Source organism: Glycine soja, chromosome 7 (genome assembly GCF_004193775.1).
Source record: "Glycine soja cultivar W05 chromosome 7, ASM419377v2, whole genome shotgun sequence".
In the NCBI taxonomy this organism is placed as follows: domain Eukaryota; kingdom Viridiplantae; phylum Streptophyta; class Magnoliopsida; order Fabales; family Fabaceae; genus Glycine; species Glycine soja.
In genome coordinates, this window is record NC_041008.1 from 5,397,906 (window position 1) to 5,422,589 (window position 24,684).

General features: G+C 30.7%; 3 protein-coding genes across 5 annotated transcripts; 1 reads left to right on the forward strand and 2 right to left on the reverse strand.

The window, feature by feature from the left end:
- Window positions 1-3,565: 3,565 nt before the first annotated feature.
- On the reverse strand, window positions 3,566-7,053 carry LOC114418347 (F-box/LRR-repeat protein 12). Its single transcript, XM_028383646.1, has 2 exons — window positions 6,823-7,053; window positions 3,566-5,331 (listed from the first exon to the last, which is right to left on the reverse strand). The coding sequence occupies exon 2, from the start codon at window positions 4,976-4,978 to the stop codon at window positions 3,812-3,814; it is 1,167 nt and encodes a 388-aa protein (XP_028239447.1). The 5' UTR covers window positions 4,979-5,331; window positions 6,823-7,053; the 3' UTR covers window positions 3,566-3,811.
- Window positions 7,054-8,033: 980 nt separating this feature from the next.
- LOC114418348 (4-hydroxy-tetrahydrodipicolinate reductase 2, chloroplastic-like) lies at window positions 8,034-11,530 on the forward strand. The gene is made up of 8 exons (XM_028383647.1): window positions 8,034-8,382; window positions 8,582-8,819; window positions 9,272-9,405; window positions 9,484-9,558; window positions 10,248-10,349; window positions 10,557-10,666; window positions 10,785-10,872; window positions 11,244-11,530. Exons 1-8 carry the CDS (start codon window positions 8,164-8,166, stop codon window positions 11,310-11,312), a joined length of 1,035 nt encoding a protein of 344 aa, XP_028239448.1. The 5' UTR covers window positions 8,034-8,163; the 3' UTR covers window positions 11,313-11,530.
- Window positions 11,531-12,454: 924 nt separating this feature from the next.
- On the reverse strand, window positions 12,455-17,487 carry LOC114418349 (common plant regulatory factor 1-like). Of its 3 annotated transcripts, none has more exons than XM_028383648.1 (13): window positions 17,311-17,487; window positions 16,133-16,254; window positions 15,998-16,051; window positions 15,696-15,788; window positions 15,474-15,554; window positions 15,132-15,173; window positions 14,866-15,026; window positions 14,678-14,726; window positions 14,508-14,556; window positions 13,860-14,095; window positions 13,544-13,621; window positions 13,204-13,329; window positions 12,455-13,122 (listed from the first exon to the last, which is right to left on the reverse strand). In XM_028383648.1, the coding sequence occupies exons 2-13, from the start codon at window positions 16,196-16,198 to the stop codon at window positions 12,883-12,885; spliced, it is 1,275 nt and encodes a 424-aa protein (XP_028239449.1). In that variant the 5' UTR covers window positions 16,199-16,254; window positions 17,311-17,487; the 3' UTR covers window positions 12,455-12,882. The 3 variants fall into 3 exon arrangements, with proteins under 3 accessions (XP_028239449.1, XP_028239451.1, XP_028239450.1); XM_028383649.1 differs by lacking the exon at window positions 17,311-17,487 and adding an exon at window positions 17,169-17,281 and having other exon boundaries at window positions 12,883-13,122; XM_028383650.1 differs by lacking the exons at window positions 15,998-16,051; window positions 16,133-16,254; window positions 17,311-17,487 and having other exon boundaries at window positions 15,474-15,595.
- Window positions 17,488-24,684: the final 7,197 nt, after the last annotated feature.

Sequence of the window (24,684 nt, forward strand, 5' to 3'; positions counted from 1 at the left end):
ATTTCTGCTGAAAGCTACTGACGCAAACAGGGAGGGAGCAAGTGGTGACGGCAAGGACACGCCATATTAAGATATTATTTAACTCTTTGTTTGATTTACAAAAGAAAATATAAAAATGAAAGAAAAGAAAAAGAGAAAGAATAAAAAAATGAGGTTTTTATTGCTCATTATAAGAGAAAATGAAAAAAAAGATGATTTTTCTTTTCCTTTGTTTGATTGTATAAAAAATGAGAAGAAAAAAATATATAAATTTATAAAAAGACATGAATACCCTTAAACAAAATTATTTACCAACAAAGTTAAATAAATAAATTAACATATATTATTTTGAAAATGACATAAAACTAAAGTTGCTAAATAAAATGATAAAATAATTATTTCACGAACTAGGTTAAAATAATAAAAAAATAAGCTTATAAAAAATAACAAAAAATAATTTCAACTTTTTATTAACAAAATTTAATACTTACATAAAAAATAATTTAATTTAAATGCAAAAATTTTAAAATAGAAAACGCTCAAACAAATAAGATGCAATTATAAAATAGCGTATGATTTACACAAGATTCATACAAAATTAAGCTATTGTTTAACATAATATTCAAGATACATAAAATATAATTACTATTTTTTATTTATATTTTCGTTAAACTTCTCTACATAAATTCTTACGTGTCAAGAACAGTCTGCACCAATTCTTATATTAATAGTGTGAGACCTAATCTTTAGGTTCCAAGACATAAATAATATACAAATTGCATGATTGCATTTTGTACCGTCATAATTAATGTCATGTTTAAGTTATCCTTCCAAAATGTGTGAGCTAGCTACTGTTCACCACATGTGCTTTTTATGATGTTCTTTTATATTAAACAAATTTCACCTTTTGTTCAGTCGAAAACAAAATTTCACCTTTTTTTTTACTGAATTGCTTCACTCTTTAACTATGGAGTCATACTTCCCTTATACTAACCACAACTACACACTCTTTATATTCAATCATTATGTGTAGTGTCAATCTTGGGTGTAGTGACCAACTATGTAGAGCAAAAGACAGGCACTCACCATTCAGATCTAAATTTTTGTGATTACTCTTCAAGATTTAAGTAAGAAAATTGATTAGGACTTGTTAAATAAAATCACCCTATAATGACTAAGTTTGATGTAAGCTTGTTTGTAGAATTTTTATGTAAACTGGATCTTTGAGTTTCAATGAGGTCTTTCAATGGTGATTTTTCACTATGGAGATGCAGGAGAATAAGATATGGAGAAGGAGGTTCACCACCAAGTAAGTACCTTGGATAAGAAGCTTGAGGATAGTGCTTCAATGGAGAAAAAAAAGAGGGAGACACGGAATTGGAGGAGGAACAGGAGAGAGAAGTTGAACTTTGATTTATAATATTAAAGTCTTGAGTTCACAAATTGTCAACTATTGAAAGGTACAACATCTCCATTATATATATACGATATCTCAGGGTGGATGCATATGAAAAATCATCAATCAATTGTACAACATCTCGATCAATATCTTATGTATAGATCACCCAAACTGAGACGATGAACAGAAGAAATGCACCCTCACTGTTGCTGTCCGCCTCGATCTATTCCCATAGCTATCGCGGCTGAGAGCGAATTAGGGTTAGGGTTTGGTTATATGATTTGTTTGGTGGGTCGGGTGAGAATGGATTTGGGTTTTATTGGCCCAATTGAGTCTCCTTAGATTATTATTACTATTAACGAATATGTTTTAGTTATTTTCATCTATTAATTTTGATGATCAAATTTTGGATATCACTGATCATGTTTTGAGAGAATAATTACTTTTAAATTATTAGTTACTTTGATTTTTATTGATTTGACAAAATGTTTATTTAAAATTTAAGTCATTATTATCGATGCAATACTTTCTCCGTGGAGACATCCACCAGAAAATTAACCTATTGTGAAATTTTCCTATTCAATGGTTGTGTAAAAAAGAAATATTTGCACTCTGAGTGAAACTAAATATAATTCATATTTTTAACTAAATTTTGTTTCAGAATCTCAAGATGCATCTTAGTATAAACAAAAATTGATTTGTTTTTTTAAAATGAAACATATTGATATAATAAGATTTTATTTTTCATTATAAATTGCACTAATTTTGCTAATTAAATAGAATACAAAATAGTACAAAAAAATGTAGATGGTAAAAAATCGTTTAGTAGATAATGTTACATAAAACAAGACATCTTACGTTGTCTAAATTATTTTTACCAAGCCTTGATTCAAAAAGATAATCGCTATTTTATAGTTATTTTTTTTACTTTAGACATGTGTTAGTGTACAGCTTGTTTTTAGTTTAAATTATTTATTACTATTGTTATGTGTTAAAACAACGTGCTTGAGAGATTCCATCGTCATCCTGCCTGAGCTTATTTAGATACTCTAATATAATCCTTCCCATAACCCTTCGATCATTTGATTTCCTTTCTTTCATTTCTTTATTTTCAGTCCAGTTGTAATAGAGTCTTGTTTTCAAAGAACTTTCGATTCTGAGATGTTTAAAAGTTTTTGGTTAAAATATAATATTATGTATACTTATGATGGTTCAACTTGATAACTGATTTCGACAAGTAAGATGATAGGTATGGATCCTAGACTTTGGGATTTCTTGTATCCATGGAGGCAATGGCTACACAACATCAGGTTAGAATTTAAACGTAACCATTAGATACTTGTAGATTGAAAATGATTTATGCTTAAGGGAGAGGTAATAATATGAAAAAGATTCACACATGTGTGTTAAACTCCAAAGGCAACTCGTGAATTGAAAATGATTTCCGCTCGAGGGAATATTATCACATGAAAAAGGCTCATGGAGGAAAAAATTGTTAGACTACAAGTATAAGGTGAAGTCTCACAAAATGTAAAAATGGAAAGTTGAACACCATATAAAAGAAGACTCATAAATCTTAATCTTAAATTATTTTGTTAAAATGTGATTTAAATTCACTTATGTAATTTCTATGATTTATTGGTGTAACTCTTCAATATTTACCTTTCTCAATTACATAACAATGTAAACTTTCAAAGTGTATTTTGGATACATCCGACCCTTCAAAACATGGAGGGACTTGGTGGAGATGCTTCAAAACACTAAGTAAGGTAAATGTTAGCTTTTCAACCAAAGTTATCTTACTCGTCATCATATTTGTGCTAAGTCGTTAATCCAATAATTTGATTTGTATTTTTTCAAGTTCATCATTGTTTTGATTTTTTTTCACTGTTGAATCAGGAATAATTTGTGTATCATTATGCTATTTTACTTCTTTTCTTTTCCTGATTGTATCTCACTTTTTGGTTTTTGATCTCTCTCTCTTCATGTTTTACTCTTGAAGTAATTTTTATCTATAATCTCTTTATTTACTCCGTGTGTGAAATTACATTTTTTTCACGATTTTGCCATGTTATTTCCATAATGGTTGCAGGATGTATTGTGGTATCAATAACTGATAGCTTTGCACCAATATAAATTGCAAGTATTCTGCGTTGGTGGATGGAATCATGCCAATACAAACACAAATAAATAAAAATTAAGAGCCAGAAACCCCTAAGGGTACATCCATAGCATAATGAATATTTATGGCATCATTACATCCTTAGCATCCAAATAATGTACAGCACAAAACAACCAGATATGCTGAATTATTTATACAAATAAATATCTATGCAAACAACCGTTTAAAGTTCAGCTGAATGCAGATTGTTCTCTTTCAAGAGAATATATGTGATGTTCTAGTCTAGATAAATAAATCTTTATCAGCCAGCATCATCTGAATTCCCAGTAAGGCTTTATACACATTATCTCTATGTCCTTTATGCAAACATTAGCTCTTTGACACTTGAATAACTCTAATGCAACAGAGGTCAAGCGAACACAACCATTCAAGTACAGAATGGAGAGATTTTTGCACCCTTCCCGCAAAGCCTGCAAGCCATTATCACAGAGATTGCGGCAACGGTTAACATGCAGTCTCTTCAAGTTACGGCAGTATAACCCCACTGTCCGCCATCCAGGTACCCTCACCTCATGACATAAGGCTAAGTTCCATTCTTCAAGCAGTGGACATCCCTTGGCGATTGCCACAATAGAAGTATCAGAAACAGTTCTACACAGCCGGAAGTTAAGGATTTTGAGGCACGAGGCAAAGCCTATTCCAGGCAAGGGATCTCCCAAAACAGACCAACTTAAACAAGAAACATCTAGATACTCTATTCCTCCACCGCTAACAATTCCCATGACCCCTTCTTGCTTAAGCTTACAGGACTCAGCCTCGACATAAGCTAGTGTTTTTGAACATCCTTCAAAGCCAACACCACTTAAGCCTTCACAGTGTGATATGTTAATTGCCTGAAGCTGGCGACACCAATGTGTAATAGCTTTTAACCCATTGTCAGATATTTGTGAGCAGTAGGAGAGATTTACATATTTCATAGATAAGCAAGCACTGGCTAAAGTATCTAGCCCTTTATCGGTAATACCGGGGCACCGGTATAGACTAATTGACATCAATGAGGGACAACCAGAAGCAACCAGTGATAGCCCATAATCAGTGACTTTCAAACAACAATCCAGATTAAGTTTTTGCAAATTTGAACCATAGCTTAGCAAACGGGTCAATCCTGAATCACTCAGCTCTGAGCAATTAGATAGCGATAAAGATTTTAAATGTTGAAATCGTCTAAGCAACCTATGGAGATGGAACGTGTGAATGTCAAAACCCTTGGTGGATGAAGATAAAGGACGTAATGCAGTGCTTGAACACTCAAATTGCAGTGACTGACGGTTGAAGTCTTGAACATGGAGCCATCGGCGGCAAGTCAGGCCAAATGAATCGCGATCAATGCGACTATCTAAACCGTGGAAAATAATAACAAGGCAATCATCTGGGAGGTGCATGATGGAGGTACAATCATTTCTAGAAAGATCTCCCATGTGAACCTTATCAAGACTCTTCTGAAGAAGGCTGTAATGAACGAATCTTTATGGTGAATTTCCTTTGAGAGGTAGATGAAGTGGGAGACTCAAATCCACAAAGAACATGTGATTCTCCACCATAACCATAACCAATATGAACCCCACATTTACGGCAAAGCAATTTAGTCTTAGAACGATTAAACCATGATACAGGAAAACAGTTTATTTCTTCAATCTGCGTAAATCGGCTTAGATCAACTGAAGCAAAAGAGAGTGATCCCTTCTTAACAGACTTTTGATATTCAGATGCAATGTTAGATGTGATTCTATTTGATGATGTCAAGTTCAGGGGGTATCCACAAGAACCACAACTGCAGTCAACATCAAACTTTCAAAACACATCTGATACAAATTATAGAATAAAGCATCCAAAATTGCCAAGCACTTTACAATGTGTGTGTGTGTATAATATTGAAAGAGCACCGTTCTGAGAAAAATTCAGCACGTTGAGTTATGCTCTATACATAATAGATTGTCAACACAGTTTTCTTTTTTTTCATTCCATAAACTTGCGGCTTTGCAAAACCAATTGTACATTATTTCAATAACAGAAAATGTGAGACAAAACATTACCATATAATGCTTAATTAGGTCATCTTGTCTACTAAAACAACACATTGTCGTCATCATCTCCAACTAGTCATTTGGTGGCAGTGAGGTTGTCTATTTCTAGCATCAAACTAATTACAAAACCAGCCTATGACCCTCCTACAATTAGAAACATCTACCTTTCTACTGCTTCATAAATAAGAAAATGATTCCTTCCCAAGAAATTGAGCAGTGTCACTCCAATTAAGTATGCCTTAAAGAGTTTAAAGAGCAAACCATAAGCATTTCCTGGTAAATCATTCAGTTATTGAGTTCATACATTATGATGAGGTACCAGTTCGTCGATATGCATTAACTTATGACTGAAAATTTAAGTAAAAAGGAACCAATGCAAAATCTCTATAGTATATTTTCTAATTCACTATCAGTTGCCCTCAATTTCCCTTCGTAATTATCAGGTTTTTCTCATCACTCGTAATTTTCCATTTCTTATTCTGCAGGGTACATCCCTTTTTCACCAAGATTAAGTACTTAGACCGTAAAACTATTTCCCCCTATCATCATGTGCTAGAGTACAAATTTGTCCACCCTTTGCCTTCTGAAACCCAATCTTTGCATGCCAAGAATGAATTCTTCAACCCATAAATTGCAAGATTTTGATTGTCAAAGCTTCAGATCCATAACATGAAATAGGGACTAGGAAAACAAGCATTCACACAAGATAAAAAAAAAAACAGAAAAGAGAAGATAAACAAATAAGCTTCATGTCCCAACTATGCTCACACTAACAAGACTAGTGCAGTGTAACCATACACAACATAATATCACTTTAACAGCACCAGCAACACCAGGCAGTTATGAAGCACCTCAATAAGCGAGCACCATGTCGTATAAAACCAAAATCACCTCACTCGCTATCTCGTAGTAAATCCACAAGCAGATGATAATAAAAGACCCAAAGCGTATGCACTACTTACCAAGCCAACAACACGAAATTCAGATAAAACATTCACATTTGTTGACAACGGATCAGAAAATCTAACATACGTGAACATAGACACAAACATAACATTTACATATACAAAATTTCACAATCAGGCAACAGAGACCAACGAAAAAGACAAGAAGAATCAAAACCCAGAAAAAAAATTTACAAATTTCGGACACCACCATACACAACATTTGCACAGGAGAATATATGATCAAGTGGGTATGAATTGATGGTAGAAAATAAGAAGAAAAGGGAGAATTACGAGTAAGAGATGTCAGCTTGTGACATCGTGATGATCAACAATAAGAATTGTCATGGTGGAGATCCTTCATTCTCTGATTTGGGGAGTGGAAGATTAGTTACACACGTTCCTTGAATTCAACTACCTTCACTTGTGAAATTTGATCACTATCTACCCTTTTTTTATCTCTCTGTGTGTTGCTTGTCTCCTAAGTCCACCTTTTGTACCCAAAATAAAAGAATGTGGTAGCTTTTAAGACACCCGAAAAAAACAAACAAAAGTGGTTGTGTTTTTACGGGATTGACTTGAATTTCGAATAAATGATAAACAAATAAAAGGATCCATCTCATGGTTTAATCAGACAATCTTGAATAGTTTTTTTTTTTATTATTATCATCGTCATCATTTATTAGTACGAAAAATTTATGAACTAATAACCACTGAAATTTTATTTTTTAATTATTTTTTTTTTCACAAAATTATAACCGTGGTTTAGAAAAAGACATGTTGGACCAATGGCTTAATATATATATAGTTTGCAGTTAAAAATATTAGAGTACACATCCCAATATAGATTTAACGAATGAAAACAAAATAAAAGAAAAAATTGAGTCATGATACTTTTGTCAACATTATTTTGTCTCAGGAGTAATTTTTCACGGTTACATTTTGAAACAAATAAAGGCATCCGAAATTTCATACATATTACTTCTCATACAAATTCTTTTAAATTCATTAAAATTCCATGTACTGATTCTTCAACGGATTTTCAAATTTCCACTAACTGGTGGACAATGTGACACGTTAACAATAATTATAAACAAAAATTGAATATAAAAAACGTATATGTCCTTACAAGAGTATATAAAGACTACAACTTAATTTTATTGACTGAAACTTAACAAACACGGTATTTTAACTAAGATTAGGCTGTATTAATAAGGATATATGCAGAATGAAATTTTGGTTTTTTTCATATAAATGAATATAAGACCAAATAATTGATTTATTAAAAGAGATAAAGATCTCTTTAATGTTTTTTAGGACTTAAAAAAAACGTAAGTTTTGTATTCTAGTTGGATGAATTCAAAGAAGAAAAAAACTCTTGGTCCCGCGTACTAAGGGCCTGAAAGGCTGAAATCATAACGGGCTGAGCCCACTGAAATGGCCACGACGATGGTTTCATGAATTGGGCCAAGTCAGGCCCAAAACCTTACTCATCATTCACTTCCCTCAACAATGGCGGACGAAACGAAAGAGAAAGACTCTGTAAAACCTATCCTGAAACGGTTCGCAGAACGCAGCAAAACGCTGAAACCCTAAACCCCCAAATTGAGCTCACTCCCTCACTCACCGTCTTCGATGGCAACATCCCTTCTGAAAACCCAGCTCAATATGTTCCACAGACACCACAATCACCTCGCATGCTTCTCCAATGGCGCAAGTGCAGGAAACAGTGTTCCAATTTCGCAGAAGAGGAGATCGCGTTCTTTCCCCGTAGTGTCAATGGCAGCCACACCGGCTCAAACTTCTCTCGAAAAATCTGCACTTTCGTCCAAAAACACTGGTCTTCCAATAATGGTAATTCACCATGATGAGTTAATTTTGCATTGCTTCGTTAAATTACTGATATTTCATTATAAAACAAACGTGCAGTAAATAATTTTATGAATCTGAGTCATAATTATTTGTATATCTGACATGTATGTTTACTTGTTGGTTGCAGTGTCTTTGTTTCAAAACACAGTGAAATTAGTTTAAATAGTTTTGTTTTGTTTAGGTTAATGCATGTACTGGAAAAATGGGAAAGGCCGTGATTAATGCGGCGGAAGCTGCTGGACTGAATGTTGTTCCTGTGTCGTTTGGGTGTGAAGAGGAGTCAGGACAGACTTTTCAGATTGGTGAAAAGGAGTTTCTTGTGCATGGTCCTTCTGACAGGGAGAGTGCTCTTGCATCTGTGCTTGATCAGTATCCAAATTTGATTGTTGTGGATTACACAATACCTAATGCAGTCAATGGTAAGTATTTGAAGCATATTTTATTATTGTTGGAGTGAAGCCAAAGCTTAAACTTCATCTTTTTTCATCTTAAGGATAATGTAAAATATCTCTGAAGACTTGGACTTTAACCGAGCTAAATGACGCCAAAGCTTAAGCTTCATCTTTTTTGTCTTTTGTGTTGTGATTTATCTTAAAATGGAACTATACTTTTTTTTTCGTACACAAGTCTTTAAATTTTAAACATAGGAATTGAGGATATTGTATTTGACTGCATAGAGTGTGTAGGCTGTACACGGCCTTCTTATTGACCAGTGTACATTATGAATTTGCAATTCCAGACATGTGTTTTGATTTTCATGATACAAGAAAAATTGGAATTTTTATTTTATGATCTAGGATTAGGGGATTAGGAGAGTTTTATGCAGATTGCAATAGGATTGAGTTATTTATGAATGCATGCTAATATGCAGGCAATGCTGAGTTATACTGTAAGGTTGGGGTGCCCTTCGTGATGGGAACCACTGGTGGAGATAGGGATTTGTTGCATAAGACTGTGTTAGATTCAAACATTTATGCTGTGATATCCCCACAAATGGGAAAGCAGGTATATATCATATCAAAATTTCATCTTTTTCAGTCCCGTAGTCTGCCATCCTTATGTTGCCATACTTTTTTCCTTTAGGTTGTTGCTTTTCTTGCAGCTATGGAAATTATGGCAGAGCAATTTCCTGGAGCCTTCTCTGGGTATTCCTTACAGGTAACTCTTGCTTCATTGACATTTTGGGGCTTGGGAAGGGTTTTGTTAGTTATCCTAGTACACCCTTTCAATTGTCTCTGCTTATTAGCCTGATGTGAAAATAAAATAAAAAATATTATTTTTTGAGGTTGGGGGGACTGAGTCATCCTTTTCCACCATGTGTTTCATTCTATTCTATTCCCACTGAAACTAACTCACTAAATCACTGAAAGAGGTTCAAATGAACAAATAATGTAAATAGTTTTAAAATGTTTAAAACTTGAAATGACTGTGGTGCAAGTAAATCATTTGCTTAAACTGCTAATTTAGTGGAACTGGCAATGCTTGTTCTAGAGAATACTGTCCTGCTGTTTGCAATTGGAAAGAATTACAGTAATGCTGAAGTTACTATCATACTTGTTGCTAGCCAAAAGTATTACAACAGATTTATCTGTGATTATGAACACAAGATAGTATACCATAATATCATATCCTACGTTGCTACTTGGTACTAGTATGTGATTGGGATATTCTCAAGGGATCTTGTTTGGAAAGCAAATTATATAAATGTTCAATAAAAAAATGTTAGGTTACATGTTCCTAATCCTTCGTTGTGTCTCTTAAACTCTCAATTTTAATGCTTCTTTTCTTTTAATTAAGCTTCTGTTTAATGTAATATTAAAATCTGATGCATTCGTCCAAGATTGTAGGTATTGGAGTCCCATCAAGCAAGCAAAGTTGATGCATCTGGAACTGCAAAGGCTGTAATTTCTTGCTTCAACAAACTGGGGGTGTCTTTCGATATGGATCAGGTTAAACTCTCAATTTTACTAAGACGGTTTTATTGGTTCTCATGTTTTGTTGATGTTAAGGTTAAAGTAACGTCCATAACTTCATGTAATCACCCAGTTGCCACTTGCCATTGTTCTTTGTACACACAGCACTATTGTGGCCTTCGTATTAGAACTACAGATTCTAAATGGTTTTCTTTCTTTGCTTCTTTCAATGAATTTCTTTAGATAAAATTGATCAGGGATCCCAGGCAACAACTTGAAATGGTTGGAGTCCCAGAGGAGCATCTGTCTGGTCATGCGTTTCATATGTATCATTTGACATCCCCAGATGACACGTAAGGATTGACTTTTTCATTTCATTATCATTCTTTTATATGTTTTGACATATTTCTCCTTGACACTAACTATTTAACTTTATTATATTCGGGTTTTTTTTTCTTCAAATTGTTGCAGTGTTACATTCGAATTTCAACATAATGTTTGTGGTAGATCAATATATGCGGAGGGCACTGTTGATGCTGTATTGTTTCTTGCTAAGAAGGTGCTGATAATTCCATTTACCTTACCTATCTTATCATCTGATTATCCACCCTAATCTATGATTAGGGATGTCTTCATTTAAAAAAAATACAATAATAACTACTGGGGGTTGTTCATCACCCTGAACTGGTGTGTCTTTGTTAAATCTGTTTTAACAAGAAATACATTAATGGGAGATCATACAACAGTTCTAGCCCACAGAAATAATGTCATACCACAATGTTTTGCATGACAAGCTTTACAAGTTTATAATAATTATAATATTATCAAACGGATGTTATTCTACCATGATGTTCTGTTTAGCGAGAAGCATACTACTTTAACCACGCGCTGAAGACAATATTTGATTGGAAACTTGTTTGATGTTTGCAGATTGAAACAAAGGATCACAAGAGACTGTATAATATGATTGATGTCTTGCGAGAGGGTAATATGCGATGAAATTTTCTTTGGAATCTGGATGCAGGATGTCTACTGTAGAACTTGCAATAAACGAGATATGACATTCTGGTTTTTGAGAACCAAACAATTTCCATTTTCTGTTCGTGATCTTTTTTGTTAAGTTAGGAAAGTTTAGTGTGTGTATCATTAATCGACCAGAACTATGTAAGTACTTTTTGTTAATCCGATCACTTTACAATCGCTTTTCCTTTATACCATAATATTTTGTTTAATTGTATTTTTTATTTTTATCTTTTAAATTTTTGACAAATTTTACCCCTAACAAATTAATTTGATATATTTTACCTCCAACTTTTAATAGACTTGTAAATTTTATCCTTCATCATTTAAAAATTTGTCATGAAAAAGAAATTGAGGATAAAATATGTAATTTTGTTAGGAGTAAAATGATAATTTGGAAGTTTCTTAAAAAGTTAAGTAAAATGAGTCAAATTAATTTGTCAAAAAGTAAAATGAGTCAAAAAATAAAAAAGGTTGAGGATAAAAACTGCAATGTGTATTCAAATAAAATCACCTTAAAATAAATGAATGACAAATAAGACTAATTTTTTTTTAATAAACTATATAAAATAAATTGTTTAAATATGTTAAAATGACTTTTATTTCGTTTGAATTATTTTAAATAATTTTTCTGATGCAATTAGAAACTGTAGAGTTTATTATAATGAATTTTGTATTTAAATTAATTGCAGAAACAATTTATAGCTTTTAATCATAATTTCCAAAAGTTATGTATTATAAAAAAAATACATTTCCTTTGTGATGATCATAATCTATGATTTAATCAAGTCAAATAAGTAGTTTCATACTTGTGTCTCACAGTTAAAGACCAGGGTTCAATTCCTAACAATAGAGTCTTCACTATAAACAGCACTTTATCCCTAAAATTGGTTGTTGACCCAATGGTATGTAACTGTATATATATAAACCCACTACTAAGATCAACCCAGTAATGGAAGATTTAAGTAGTTTCCTTGAAGTTTGAAGTTCAAACCTCATCGCTACCAACTCCACACTCAAAAACAAAAAATTACTGTATACATTTATATAATAACACCAATTTTTTTATCATTCAGATTAACATTTCTAAAATTAATTCAATCCAAATGCACACTAAGTGGTAACAAACACATGGTAAAAGGCAACCACAGCCACAACATGAGGAATTGCTTTAAAGTATACAAAACCAAAACTAACAAAAAGTCAGAATACCTTGACTAAGATCCCATTAGAAAGTTCACACCAATATAGTTAATGCATAACCAATTATACAGCGGCAGACAACCCTCTCTTAAAAGTCTAAACTAAATCCCTAATACTCTTCGATTTACAAACTTTTAAAGTTGTCATCCAATTGTGTGAAATCTAGTAAAATACAGAGTTTATGTCCTAAGAAACTGACAAGCAAAGAATTAGTTCTGGTCTACATAGATGGATTTAGATTGTAAAATTCAGCTGATCCATCCCTCTGAAAACTGTTAGCACCAAGCTGTAATTTTGGGCTTGTAATATGCCAAAATTGCATAATCAGCCAGTGCAGTTACTGGTTTCAACCAGCTGCCACAGCATCTGCTCTAGGATTTGTATCCAATAGTTGATGCAGCTTTGCACCAGAATTTGGTTTGTTCTCACAGAAATCATTCTCATTCTCTGTAGTTCTGTCATTAGAACTAGAATTATTAACTCTTGATAACAAGTTTTCTGTACTTACAGGTGCAGCCCTCTTACTCTCGATGCTACTCAAAATTATCTCTTCCCTTTGTCCCAGTTGAGTATTTCTCAGTTTTTCCTGAATCAAAAACACTCAAGTATTCAATATCACAGAATACCTATGAAATGTCAGTATAAAGGAATATTATGGGAACAGTACCCTCAATGCAGAATTTTCCATCCTCATCTGCTCAGAACCTTCAGTCAGTTGAATTATTTCTGACTTCAGGGACACATTCTCAGCAGTTAACATATCAACTTTTCGTGCCAATTCTTCAGTCTCGGCCTAAACATAGGAAATACGAATATTAGTTATTAACTTTCCTTGTCAGATCAACCCTTTTCCTTTTTAGTTGTTTTATTTTATTTTTTGAGGCTATATACGTGTACATGCAACAAGTGAATAAACATGTGATTGTAGTAAAGAAACTAAACAATTTATGTCTTTTATCAGACAATACACAATGGAAGGTTTGTAAGTCAACAAAATAATTTTATACCTGCTTCCTCAGCCTGGACCTTCTAGCAGATTCACGGTTAGATTGTTTTCTCCTCTCCCGTTTCAGCTCACGCTCATTCTAAGGAATTAAAACATACGCACAGGAATTAATTTACTGTCAGTAAAAGATGGATGGTATTGCATAATTGTTCTAATGTTTTTCACAAGCATCTTTAATGTACTAGACACAGGAATTAATTTACTGTCAGTAAAAGATGGACGGTATTGCATAATTGTTCTAATGTGTTTAACAAGCATCTCTAATGTACTAGACATGATCTGAAACATTAGAACAAATCATTATCTGACCATCATACCTGTAAGCAAGTTTCATTAGGCACAATTGCACAAGGTTGTGGGGCACTTGTGGAATTTGCCTTAGAATCAACAGTCGAAGGGTTCCTCAGTTCCAGTGTTGTGGCCATAACTGAAGAAACTACAGGTCCAACTAATGTTCCGGCAACACTAGCTGGAGTAGCTGACACAATCTTTTTGGAAGATGAAGTCTCTTTGGAAGCCGGACCATTTTGTAGCTCAGTTTTCCCTTCTCCATCTGCTTGTACAGAGTGGTATGATATATAAACCCTCAAAACACATATTATGTTGACAACTTAAATTCCTAAATTAATAGCTTAAGATACTTAAATATCACATTCTGCATGCAAGTATGTCATTTTCTTGATAATTGCATACAAAGGACACCAAAAGCTTGACTGTATTAAGTATGAAAACCAGGTAAAAAGCCCATCCAAGTATCAAATTTGTCCAACTAAAACAGAAGGTTAAAACTCGGGTAACTTCATTAACTGTGCATAAGTAATAGGATAATATCAACTTATCAAGACCATAGTACCATACTCAATGATCTAGTTGACATCATTGCACAGTGATAAAACCAAAAGTATAATTCTAATCCAACACAACTCTTTTGTTCGTCAAGATGCAACAGTGAATAAGAGTCATACCAGTGGTCAGTGTTCCCTCTCGGCATCTTTTCCTTTTTGTTTGATTAGCCTGAGCATAAAATTAGCAAATAACATAATTTAGTGCTTCGATTTGTCATATCATTTTAAATAAAATAGATTGCTAGGGCACACAAACAACAGCAAAATGTTAATGGTGAGAAAGTTCTCACCCCTGCAGTGTTGCCATCACTTCCGTCGCTGTAACCCTCAGTATCCACACTGTTCATATGAATATAAATTTTCAGTTATTCATATCAACCTACTAGAATAACTCATGGACCAATGTTCTATATTGGGGAAGAGGGAAGTAGAGTTCATTCTGGTAATAATCATATAGAAAGAAAATAGATCAACAAACCTCTGTGACTGCCTGTTCTCAGCTCCATGCTCAGCACTCTCAGCATTGCAATTGCCTATTGACATTGCAAGCCCATCAAACCCTTTTGATTTCTTCATTAAACCCTGATCAGTATTTCCAGATAATTTGGTTGGTGATTCTATGCTTGAATGAGTCCCAACCTGCATCATTTTGCTAAGTCAAATACATCATAATGATAGTACTAAGGGAATTAACCAGAAGATTAGGAACTGAGAAGACATTTAAGAGAAAATCAAAAAACTTACAGCAGGTGAAGATGAAACTCCTTGACCATGTAAGTGTGGCCCCTATATTTTACCAATACAATTAATGAGTACACGGGAAAATTTCCAATCACAAAGGTTTTTTACATTAAGAATATCAAAGAATGAAAGAATCAAGACGTTAATAACAGCTGAAATGCACCCACATAGGAATAACTCTCAAAATACCAAGGAAAAAAAAGGAATCACATCTCAATATATTCCTAACATTAAAGTCCAGATGTGTAAATTAAAGTACACTTGTAATCAACTAAATTCATGGACCGAAAAATAATAAACATAAATTATTACAAATACACACACACACACACAAAGTAGACTTACAATAGCAACTGCAGGGTGAGTATAAACCCCTCCATGCGAATAAAATGCTGCATAAGGTGGCCCATAAGGTGGCATCATAGGCTGGAAGAAAAATAAGTTGCCAAATTATTCATCCCTGCCATCTAAGATGTATACCAGAAACATAAAAATAAAAAAATAAAAATAAAAAACCCACAGAAATGGTAATGGTAAAACGAAAGAAATGTTTCTTTGGGGCACTACCTGTGGTGGTCCCCACATGTATGGGTGTGGAGCATGACCTGAAGCCACAGCTGAGTTGAAGTATGGTGGAATGTTGACTCTTGGCCCATAATACTAATATACAGCAAAAAAGGTTGGCAATTCGCAAGAGGGAATAAAATAATAGGTTTCATCAGATAAAGATAGAAATACATGAACTAAGTGAGCATAGTACTATTTAAACTACTAATTTTTAGAGTAGTTATTTACATTATATCGATAACTAAGACATAAAGACTTGAGTCAATAAGGTACAGAGGATATGAAGACAAGAGGTAGGTAACCTGCATGGCAGCCCAATCAGGATAGACATGAATATTAGGTTGGTTGGTCTGATCCTGTTGATAAGAAATAATAGTATTTAGGCACAGACTTTATAAAATGTTTCCTTAAACATGCATAAACAATTCTCATCTTACAGTTGTTGCAGGTGAAGAAGAAGGGCTTCCAGTCTTAACAGATTTCTCATCCTCACTGTTTCCCATGAGGCAAGCACCAAAAGAAAAGCACCGAGTCAAATATGTCCCAACAAGTTATTCAACTGCATTCAAAGAAGCTATATGTTGTCACTTGCCAGCAAGAAAATGTTGCTAAGAAGACCAAAATATCATAAACCAGGGTTTATACAATTCAAAGTCTACAACATAATCTCTCACTCTTGAAAATTCCAACGTTCATAAGCAAAACATTAGACTTGGATGCAAGAATGAAATACAGCAATACATGATACATCAAAGGTGTGAAAGAGGGTCTAGGCTTCTAGCAACAGTATAACAGTGAGAAATTTGGTTTACTCCATTAATAATGATTAGTTAGCATTCAGACAACATATTATTACACAAAATTAACCTTTGAAGTTTGACATTAGTATAATTATAGAGATGGCATCATATGAATATTACACTTTTCTACCACGTGCAACGAAACGAATAGTCATTCAATGACAGAATAGAAGAGGGTCAACTATGTCTTTTTGCTACCCCACAATTAGAAAGCGATGAACACAAACTAACAACGCATAACACTACAAATCAAACCCAACAGGACAACACGAGAACATAATGACATAAAAGCCCTTCAAATCAAAAATTATTTTCCACTCTCATGGTGAGAGAGGACTATTGAGACTCTTAAGTTTGCTACCTGAACCTCCATAGTCTACAATTTACAAGCTTTACCCCTGATCCAAAATACCACCTTCTCTTACTCCCTTCTTATTTTTTTTCATATGGGAAAACTAAATTTACAAAAAATAAAATAATAGCAAATAAGCGTAAAAAACATAGAATCAAAACTCAGAAAGCACGGAAATTCAAATATTTTAACACATACAACACGAGATCCATGGCACTCCCAACTCTAATACCTTTGTTCCATTAACTAACATATAGCACCATCCAATATTTAAATATATATATATATATATATAACTGAAACTTTAAAAAAGAAAATTACACTATGCTTCGGTTTTCGTTGTTGCCATAAATTTCTACCATGTTTTTCCCCTTAATCATAAAACTTCAAACTTCGATGAACCCAAAACACAAAATCAAATCTTTCTGCGGTTGAATCAACAAAGCACCGAAATTCCACGTACCTTAAAGACATCGAACTCTCCTTGTAACAAAGAAAGAAAAAAAACGAAAACCAGAAATCGCTGAATCAAACAACACAAAAAGGGAACAACAACTGGTCCTGTTAGCTTGGAAGTGCCCTGAAATTAAGGTTTGGCAAAGCAGTTGTGTTTCTCTCTCTCTCTACTTTCTCTCTCTTAAAAAACGAGGGAAAGAGGTTGCTTGGGTTTCAGAGAGAGAAGGAAGGGGTGCTGAAAAAGGAAGAGGAGGAGGAGGAGAGAGAGGGGGGCAGTTTCCACGTCACTATACACGTGTCGTACGTAGGAGCTGGCGTATGCGTACGCCGTATATACGGTGGGTTGGGCGAGTGTGGTGGTTTTTGAGCTGGCCATTAATTTATTCCAGCATCATCGTATCCGTACACGTGGATCTCTGTTAGGGGGTCCACCCTTCTTTATCCATCATGTGGGCTTACGTGGTCTTTCTGACAATTTTTTTTAATTCGGAATAGAGTTGTGAATAAGATGAAGTTATTGGATTAGTGATCAATGGATTATATATATATATATATATATATATATATATATATATATATATATATATATATATATATATATATTATAAATATATACTTAATATTATTTGAGTAAAAAAGTTATTTATACTTTAATATCTTATAATTTCAACTAAATCAGATTGATTTAATCGAGATTCACTTATTGACCATGTTATCCTAAATTTATTGTATAATTTATCCAATAATAAAAGATTATGTGAGAAAAGTTAATCTAAAATAAATCTCAATATATCAAAAGATTAATCATTAATTTTAAAGTCAATAAATATCTTAATTCACACCAATAATAATTATCAATGTTATATAATTATCATTCTCTTAAGAAAATGTTAATTTTAATTTTTTTAAAATCGGATAATTGGATTTTTTAAATATGATTTATAAGTTTAATTTTATTTTAAAAAAAGATTTTATTGGAATTGGCAAAACTAACTTTGATGATGTTTGGGATTGAAAAATATTAGTCTCTGATTATCATTTCACAAATATCTTCGGTGTAAATAAAAATATATTTGTTCAAGGAGTGACTTTTTTCATTAAATCCTTTTTTATATGCACATATTAAGATTAAACACTTGACTACATATTTAAGAGATATAATCATCTGTCAATAATATCGTATAAAATTGATTAATTTAAACGAATGCCGATCTAACTATATTGTACTGAAAAACAACAAAAAATGCAACAATATTGTTAATATTTTGCAAATACAAACTGACTAGTTTTTTTAACAATGGCGGAATGGTTTTAGAAAGGAAAGAATTTTCAGTAGTTATTTAAGTGTACTTTAAGTTTATCTTCAATTAAAAAATTATTTTGATAATCTGTGTATAATAAATATCGCATATAAAATTGATTCTGGATTTTAAGGAAAAAAGTCTAATTATGATTGTAAACGGTAAAACATGGTGTATGAAGTTGACAATCTGATTAAACTAAATTTAATGAGTCTTTTGGAATCCACGAACAGTTGTTTGATCTTTCACTCTTCTAACGCGGCACGTTAAGAAATCTAAACGTACTTGATAGAGATATTCTTTTTTTAGACTTATTACTTTCCTATGAGTGTTTGGATTGTTGAGTGAGGACTCAAAAAATATAATGTCTCACCATGATTTTTCTTCACACTAGAGGATAGCTTTATAATTATCATGATTTTTCAACGTGATTCACCCAATTTTGAAATGTACACATAAATTATTGTAGGGTTCACCCAACTTAAATCTTATATATAGTAAAGGTAAATTTTAGGACAAGGATTTGGGTTAATTCAATAAAAGTATTTTAATTTTATTTAAAATGCATTTTTTAAGTATTTTAAGATGTAATTTTTTTACTAAATTATTATAATTGATTTTATTTAATATCTAGTTCTTAGTTGATAAAAAATTAACTTATTTATTTATATTAATATGTTACTGATCTTGAATAATATTTTATTAATTCCAATTAAAAACTTATTCATGCTAATAACATAAATTGTTAAACAAGTTTGGTAAATTGTATGTATAACCGACAATTAACATTTTTAATGGTCAATAATGGATAACTTGTTAACTTTAGTTGGCTCAACGTTTAAAATGCTAAATATAAAACATATATTTTAGGATTAAGAAATGTATTAAAAGATAGACAATATAAACAATAAAATAAGAATTCAATAACACATGTATTATTTGTGTAAAAGATTTTATAGTATCACTATCAACTAATTAAAATACATCATGTATATAATCTTTAAGGAGGTTATTATAAAATTTAATAAACATATTATAAGTTTGGATTATATGGTAGTATTCCTTCAGCCGAAAAATTAGTGTCATATAAGATTATTTTATTTATATCAAGAAAAATTAATAAATAAATAAAAGTGATAATTTTATAAAATTAATTTTATTATTAATATTGTATTAGAAGAGATAAATTGACACTTATTAGGAGTATTAGTTAAAAAAATAATTGATGTTACATTAAGAAATTATTACATGCAACACTTATTTTAGGATAAATAATATATAAAATATTGTTATATTACTAATATCATAATTATTAAACTTGGTTCGGATTGATCTAATAGTGTAGGAATTGAGCATTCAATTAATTCGAGTCATCTATTGGATTAATTATGTGTGTAATCCGGTCCAATTAGGTCTAATTTGACTTCAAATCAATGACTCATCACATAATTTACTTAATGGGTCATGCATTTTATTTTATTTTTATAATAAACAATATTACTCATATTAAAAAATTAAATTTATAGCTTACATTTATGTTACTTATAGATTTTCTTATATTTTTTTTTACCAAGTATAACTACATACTGGAATTTTAAAAGGTGAAGTTGTTATCTTTTTTAATTTTTTTTATTAATTTGTGTGTATTAAATTATATTTATCATCATGCAACAATTAAATTCTAACTTAATATATTGAATTCAGAAAAAATATATTACATGCTCAATATCTTAAACAAATTCATAATTATATTTCTAAATATATTAAATTTTATTAAATTCTAAATCTTAAGTTTATATGTTTTCTAAATATGTTAAATTTTATTAAATTCTAAATCTTCAGTTTATATGTTATGAAATTATTTAAATTTTTTTTATTATGGACCATATCATACATATTAACTAACTCATTGAAGTGACTTTTAATCAAATGATTTAATATTGTGATCAAGTCAATAATTGGTCCAAATATGATAATATTTATCAAAATATATTTATATATACACTAAACATTACTCGTGTTATGTACTTATTAATATATTTTTTTCATTTTTTAAGTGAGAATATGTTAGTAATTAATAAATTCTGGGACGTCATTTTTACGCCCCTAATTTTTGTGATCTAAAGCAGCCTTAAGCCTTTCTTGTCTTATGCTTGACCGACCATACATTTTACGTTTGGCAGTTCATCGGTGCTTATAGTCTAGTCTAGGTTCGGTATAAGTTAGGATAAATTTATTTATTAAATAAGATGAGATATTTTCAAAATGATTAGATTTTAGGTTTAATTTTTTGTAAGCTAAAAAAATGACTTAATCAAATAATTATAAATTCTATTACGACGATGATGATAAAATATTTGAATTCTATTAAATGTTTAGTGTGCACACCTTAAAAAATGTTCAAGGATACATAAAAAAATGTTTAATGTATTTTTTTTAATTTAGAAATTTTTATTTATTTAAAGACATAAGTCTATTGACCTATATGTAATTTTAGACTAATCAATCTATTTAGAGATGTTTTTATAGGCTTATTTAAAATATTTTACTTCAAAATAAGGTTTTAAATAAAGTTTTAGGCTAAGTTAAACATTTTTAAAATTTAAGTTATTCATTATAAATTCAGATACAAATTATATATTTAAAAATATCTGTTATGAATTTTAATTATTAAAAATAAATATTTATCACATAAAATACTAGTTACTGTCAAAATACTTAAAAATAAACTTCTTCGCATAACTGTTTGTGAGTTTATATTTTATCTTTTCCATTATGGATGCATGATATAATACATAATGTGTATACAAGATCTTTTCTTCTCTAATCCCTTCTTTATCCTTTTTGAATGCCCATTGCCTAAGCCTAATCTATGATTATGCTATGGTCGCCTATGGAATATGTTTTTCCAACATTTTTTCAGAAGATAAGATTTGAATGTTATAATTATCTGATATCATGTAGTGAAATAATGTAGTTATTGTATCTGATTTTCATTTTTTATTTATATAAGTTCAATTTCTTTGATAATCGTTCTTATTGGAAAAATCTCGTAATTATCTGTTGCCAGTTTAACAAGTTCAATTACGTGGTCAAGTTCGATTAACGAGTAGGTTTAATTGCGTGGTAAAAGTTTATCCATATTTTAAAAGGATTTAAATTCATCGTCCGAAGTTGACCAAGGAATGTTAATGTTAGGTATATATATGATAGCAAAATCCACAATAATTGTTACACGTGTGGATATATACGTATAAAAAAAAGTAATATTAATTACCTCCGATTTTTTTATAAATATAAAATAGGATAGGAGGGAGTAATTATTTTAAAAACTTAGATATGAAAATAGATACTATAATATCATTATTTTATTCCCTAAAAGTTTATTTCGTTGCCTTTCAAAAAAAAGTACATATATATTGTTAACACATTATTCTCTAAAAATAATAAAATTAAAAAAAATCCTAAAATTTAATATGTCACTCACACTGGTCTAACTGTAAAATACTTCTATCAAAGTTAAAACAATTGTGCCTACATGGTCATGTTATATATTTACATATGTGACCATTGAAGATATATGTACACATAAAAACATACATGTAACGGTTTAGCCAATTGGACTAAAATAAAAGTTGATTTTTATTATTTGGACTTATGACATCACAACATGTATCATTTTCAACTTAATCATTTACAATCATTATGGTCCTCTAACATAATTAATATTGTCATTTTAATCTGAAAATGCTTTTGAATTATCAGTTAAATCACATTTTACATGTAAATTATTAAAATAAACGTCGTCGTCATCTTCTCGCTAGCTTTCACTCTTTATCTTCCTCTTACATACGTAATTTGCCGTTCATCTTTACTATTACCTCCACAATTTGCACACCAAATCCACCATTTAAACTATTAAAATAGGTGTAACTAAATGCAAGCCATAAGATGTGCCTTTGATTATCTTGAAAGCATAAAATCATACTTCAAACTATATTCATACACATCTTAATGACTTAAATGACTGAATTAAAAGATAAATCTCAACGTTTATTTACTATTAAATTTTTTTTTATGACACATCTTGACGGTTGTGTTGTATTTTATGAATATTATCAAACATCGTGTTGAAGCTCATAAACATGACATTGTCAAGATCAAATATGTGAAAGTTAATTATTATCACAACAATAAATATGTTATTATGAAACTTTGAAGGAGAAAAAGGTGCAACGTTCATGTCAGAGTTAAAGAAGACTTATATTAAATCCAGGCCCTTATTAGGGTTCAATGTTGAACTTGAGTTGCTCTTTTATATTGCCATTATTTTGGTTCCTTTGAGAAAACATATATGTGAAGGTGAATGGAATGGTATTGGTTGTTGTACTTATGAGGCACCAGCAGCCAACATATTCATAATAACGTGGAGGATCAGTGATAACATGAAACTCGAGCCTAAGGTGAATGGTTTCAAACTCTTGACTTCGGAAAGGAAGTTAAACTTTCAATAGTCAATTTTAAGTACTAATATAATAACGTTACACAGTTTTAAAGATCAAAATGCTAGTTCACCATACTTTACTATATTATCAAAACTCGTGTCGATTTCGTACTTTGTTTCTAAAAGCCTAAAAGGACATATGAATTAATTAATTATGCTTATCACAAGAATCTGATAAACATTATATGTTTGGAATCGTCTAGCAACTCATGGGTTTGATATTTGATATAAAACCATCTAAGTTGTTTTAGTTTCTTATATATGAGTACATTTTTCTTTTTCTTTTTTCTAAATTTATACGAGACATATGATTATTTTACTATGAGAGGTAAGATGATTAAAAAATAGTCTTTAAATTAAAATAAAAGATGTAAATTCCTTAAATAAATTTTCTAACAATATATTTTCACATATAAATCATAATTAAATGCTAACCATGAGTTTAAAGAATTTAACCATTTTTATTCAATAAAGAATTTATTTATTTACAAACTGTACCAGACTTTACTTACAAGAAAAGACACACCTATGAAAAAAAAGAGAAGCATAATTGGACCAAAATCAATGAAGCATGACATTCAATAAATTTTTAGGACTAATTATTCTTTTTTCCACTTTTTTGTTTTTGAACAAATGGCCAATGTTCTTAATTTTCATATTTTTATCGGTTAATAGTTTTAATTTTTGCTATCAATTATCAATGTTAACTACCGATACGACAATCAATCCACTTATTACATCATTGATTAATGAGTTTGACGGAACATATACAATTACACATATATTATTTTTCATAGTGAATTTCGATTTTATTTTTTAATCTATCACCAATTTGTCTAGCATCATCAACTTATCTCAACAGATAAAATATTAAAATCATATGTTGAAAGTGGCATGTCATCATTTTTGACAACTTCTGTCAGCCATATTTCCTTCTAAGGACTAAAAACCTTTTTTTTAAAAAAAAATTATATGAATTAAAATGGTTTTTTTAATTTTAAAAAATATATTTATTTCAAATTTCAGGACTTTAAAACATAATTAAGTGAAATTAATTTTCAATAATAAATAACGTTATTCACTGTGTCTTACGCGGATATTAAAGTCATATTTTATAATGTATAAGAGTAATTTTTATAATATTTGAATTCTTAATATATTTTATTTAATTTATATTTTAATAATTATATATGAGTAGACATATCAATAAATATTTAAATATATTTTATATACACTTGCAATGAATTTAATTTTTTTAAATTATAATATATAATATTTAGTAAATATATAAAATGAATTAATGTTAATTTAAATTATTTTATTAAATAATAATTAAAATTGTGCACGTATATATTTCATAACACAGTAAAATATATTTGTGTGACTTAATTTAAATTTTACTCTATAAATTAAAAATAAATCTTTGTGTTTATATAAAATTTATTTTTAATGCCAATTATCTATATTTTAAAATATATCTACTATAATTGAATATTTTTCGCATTTTAACTTTGATCTATAAAATATACACCATATCAATTCATATGATTCTTCTTAAACCTATTATATAAAATTT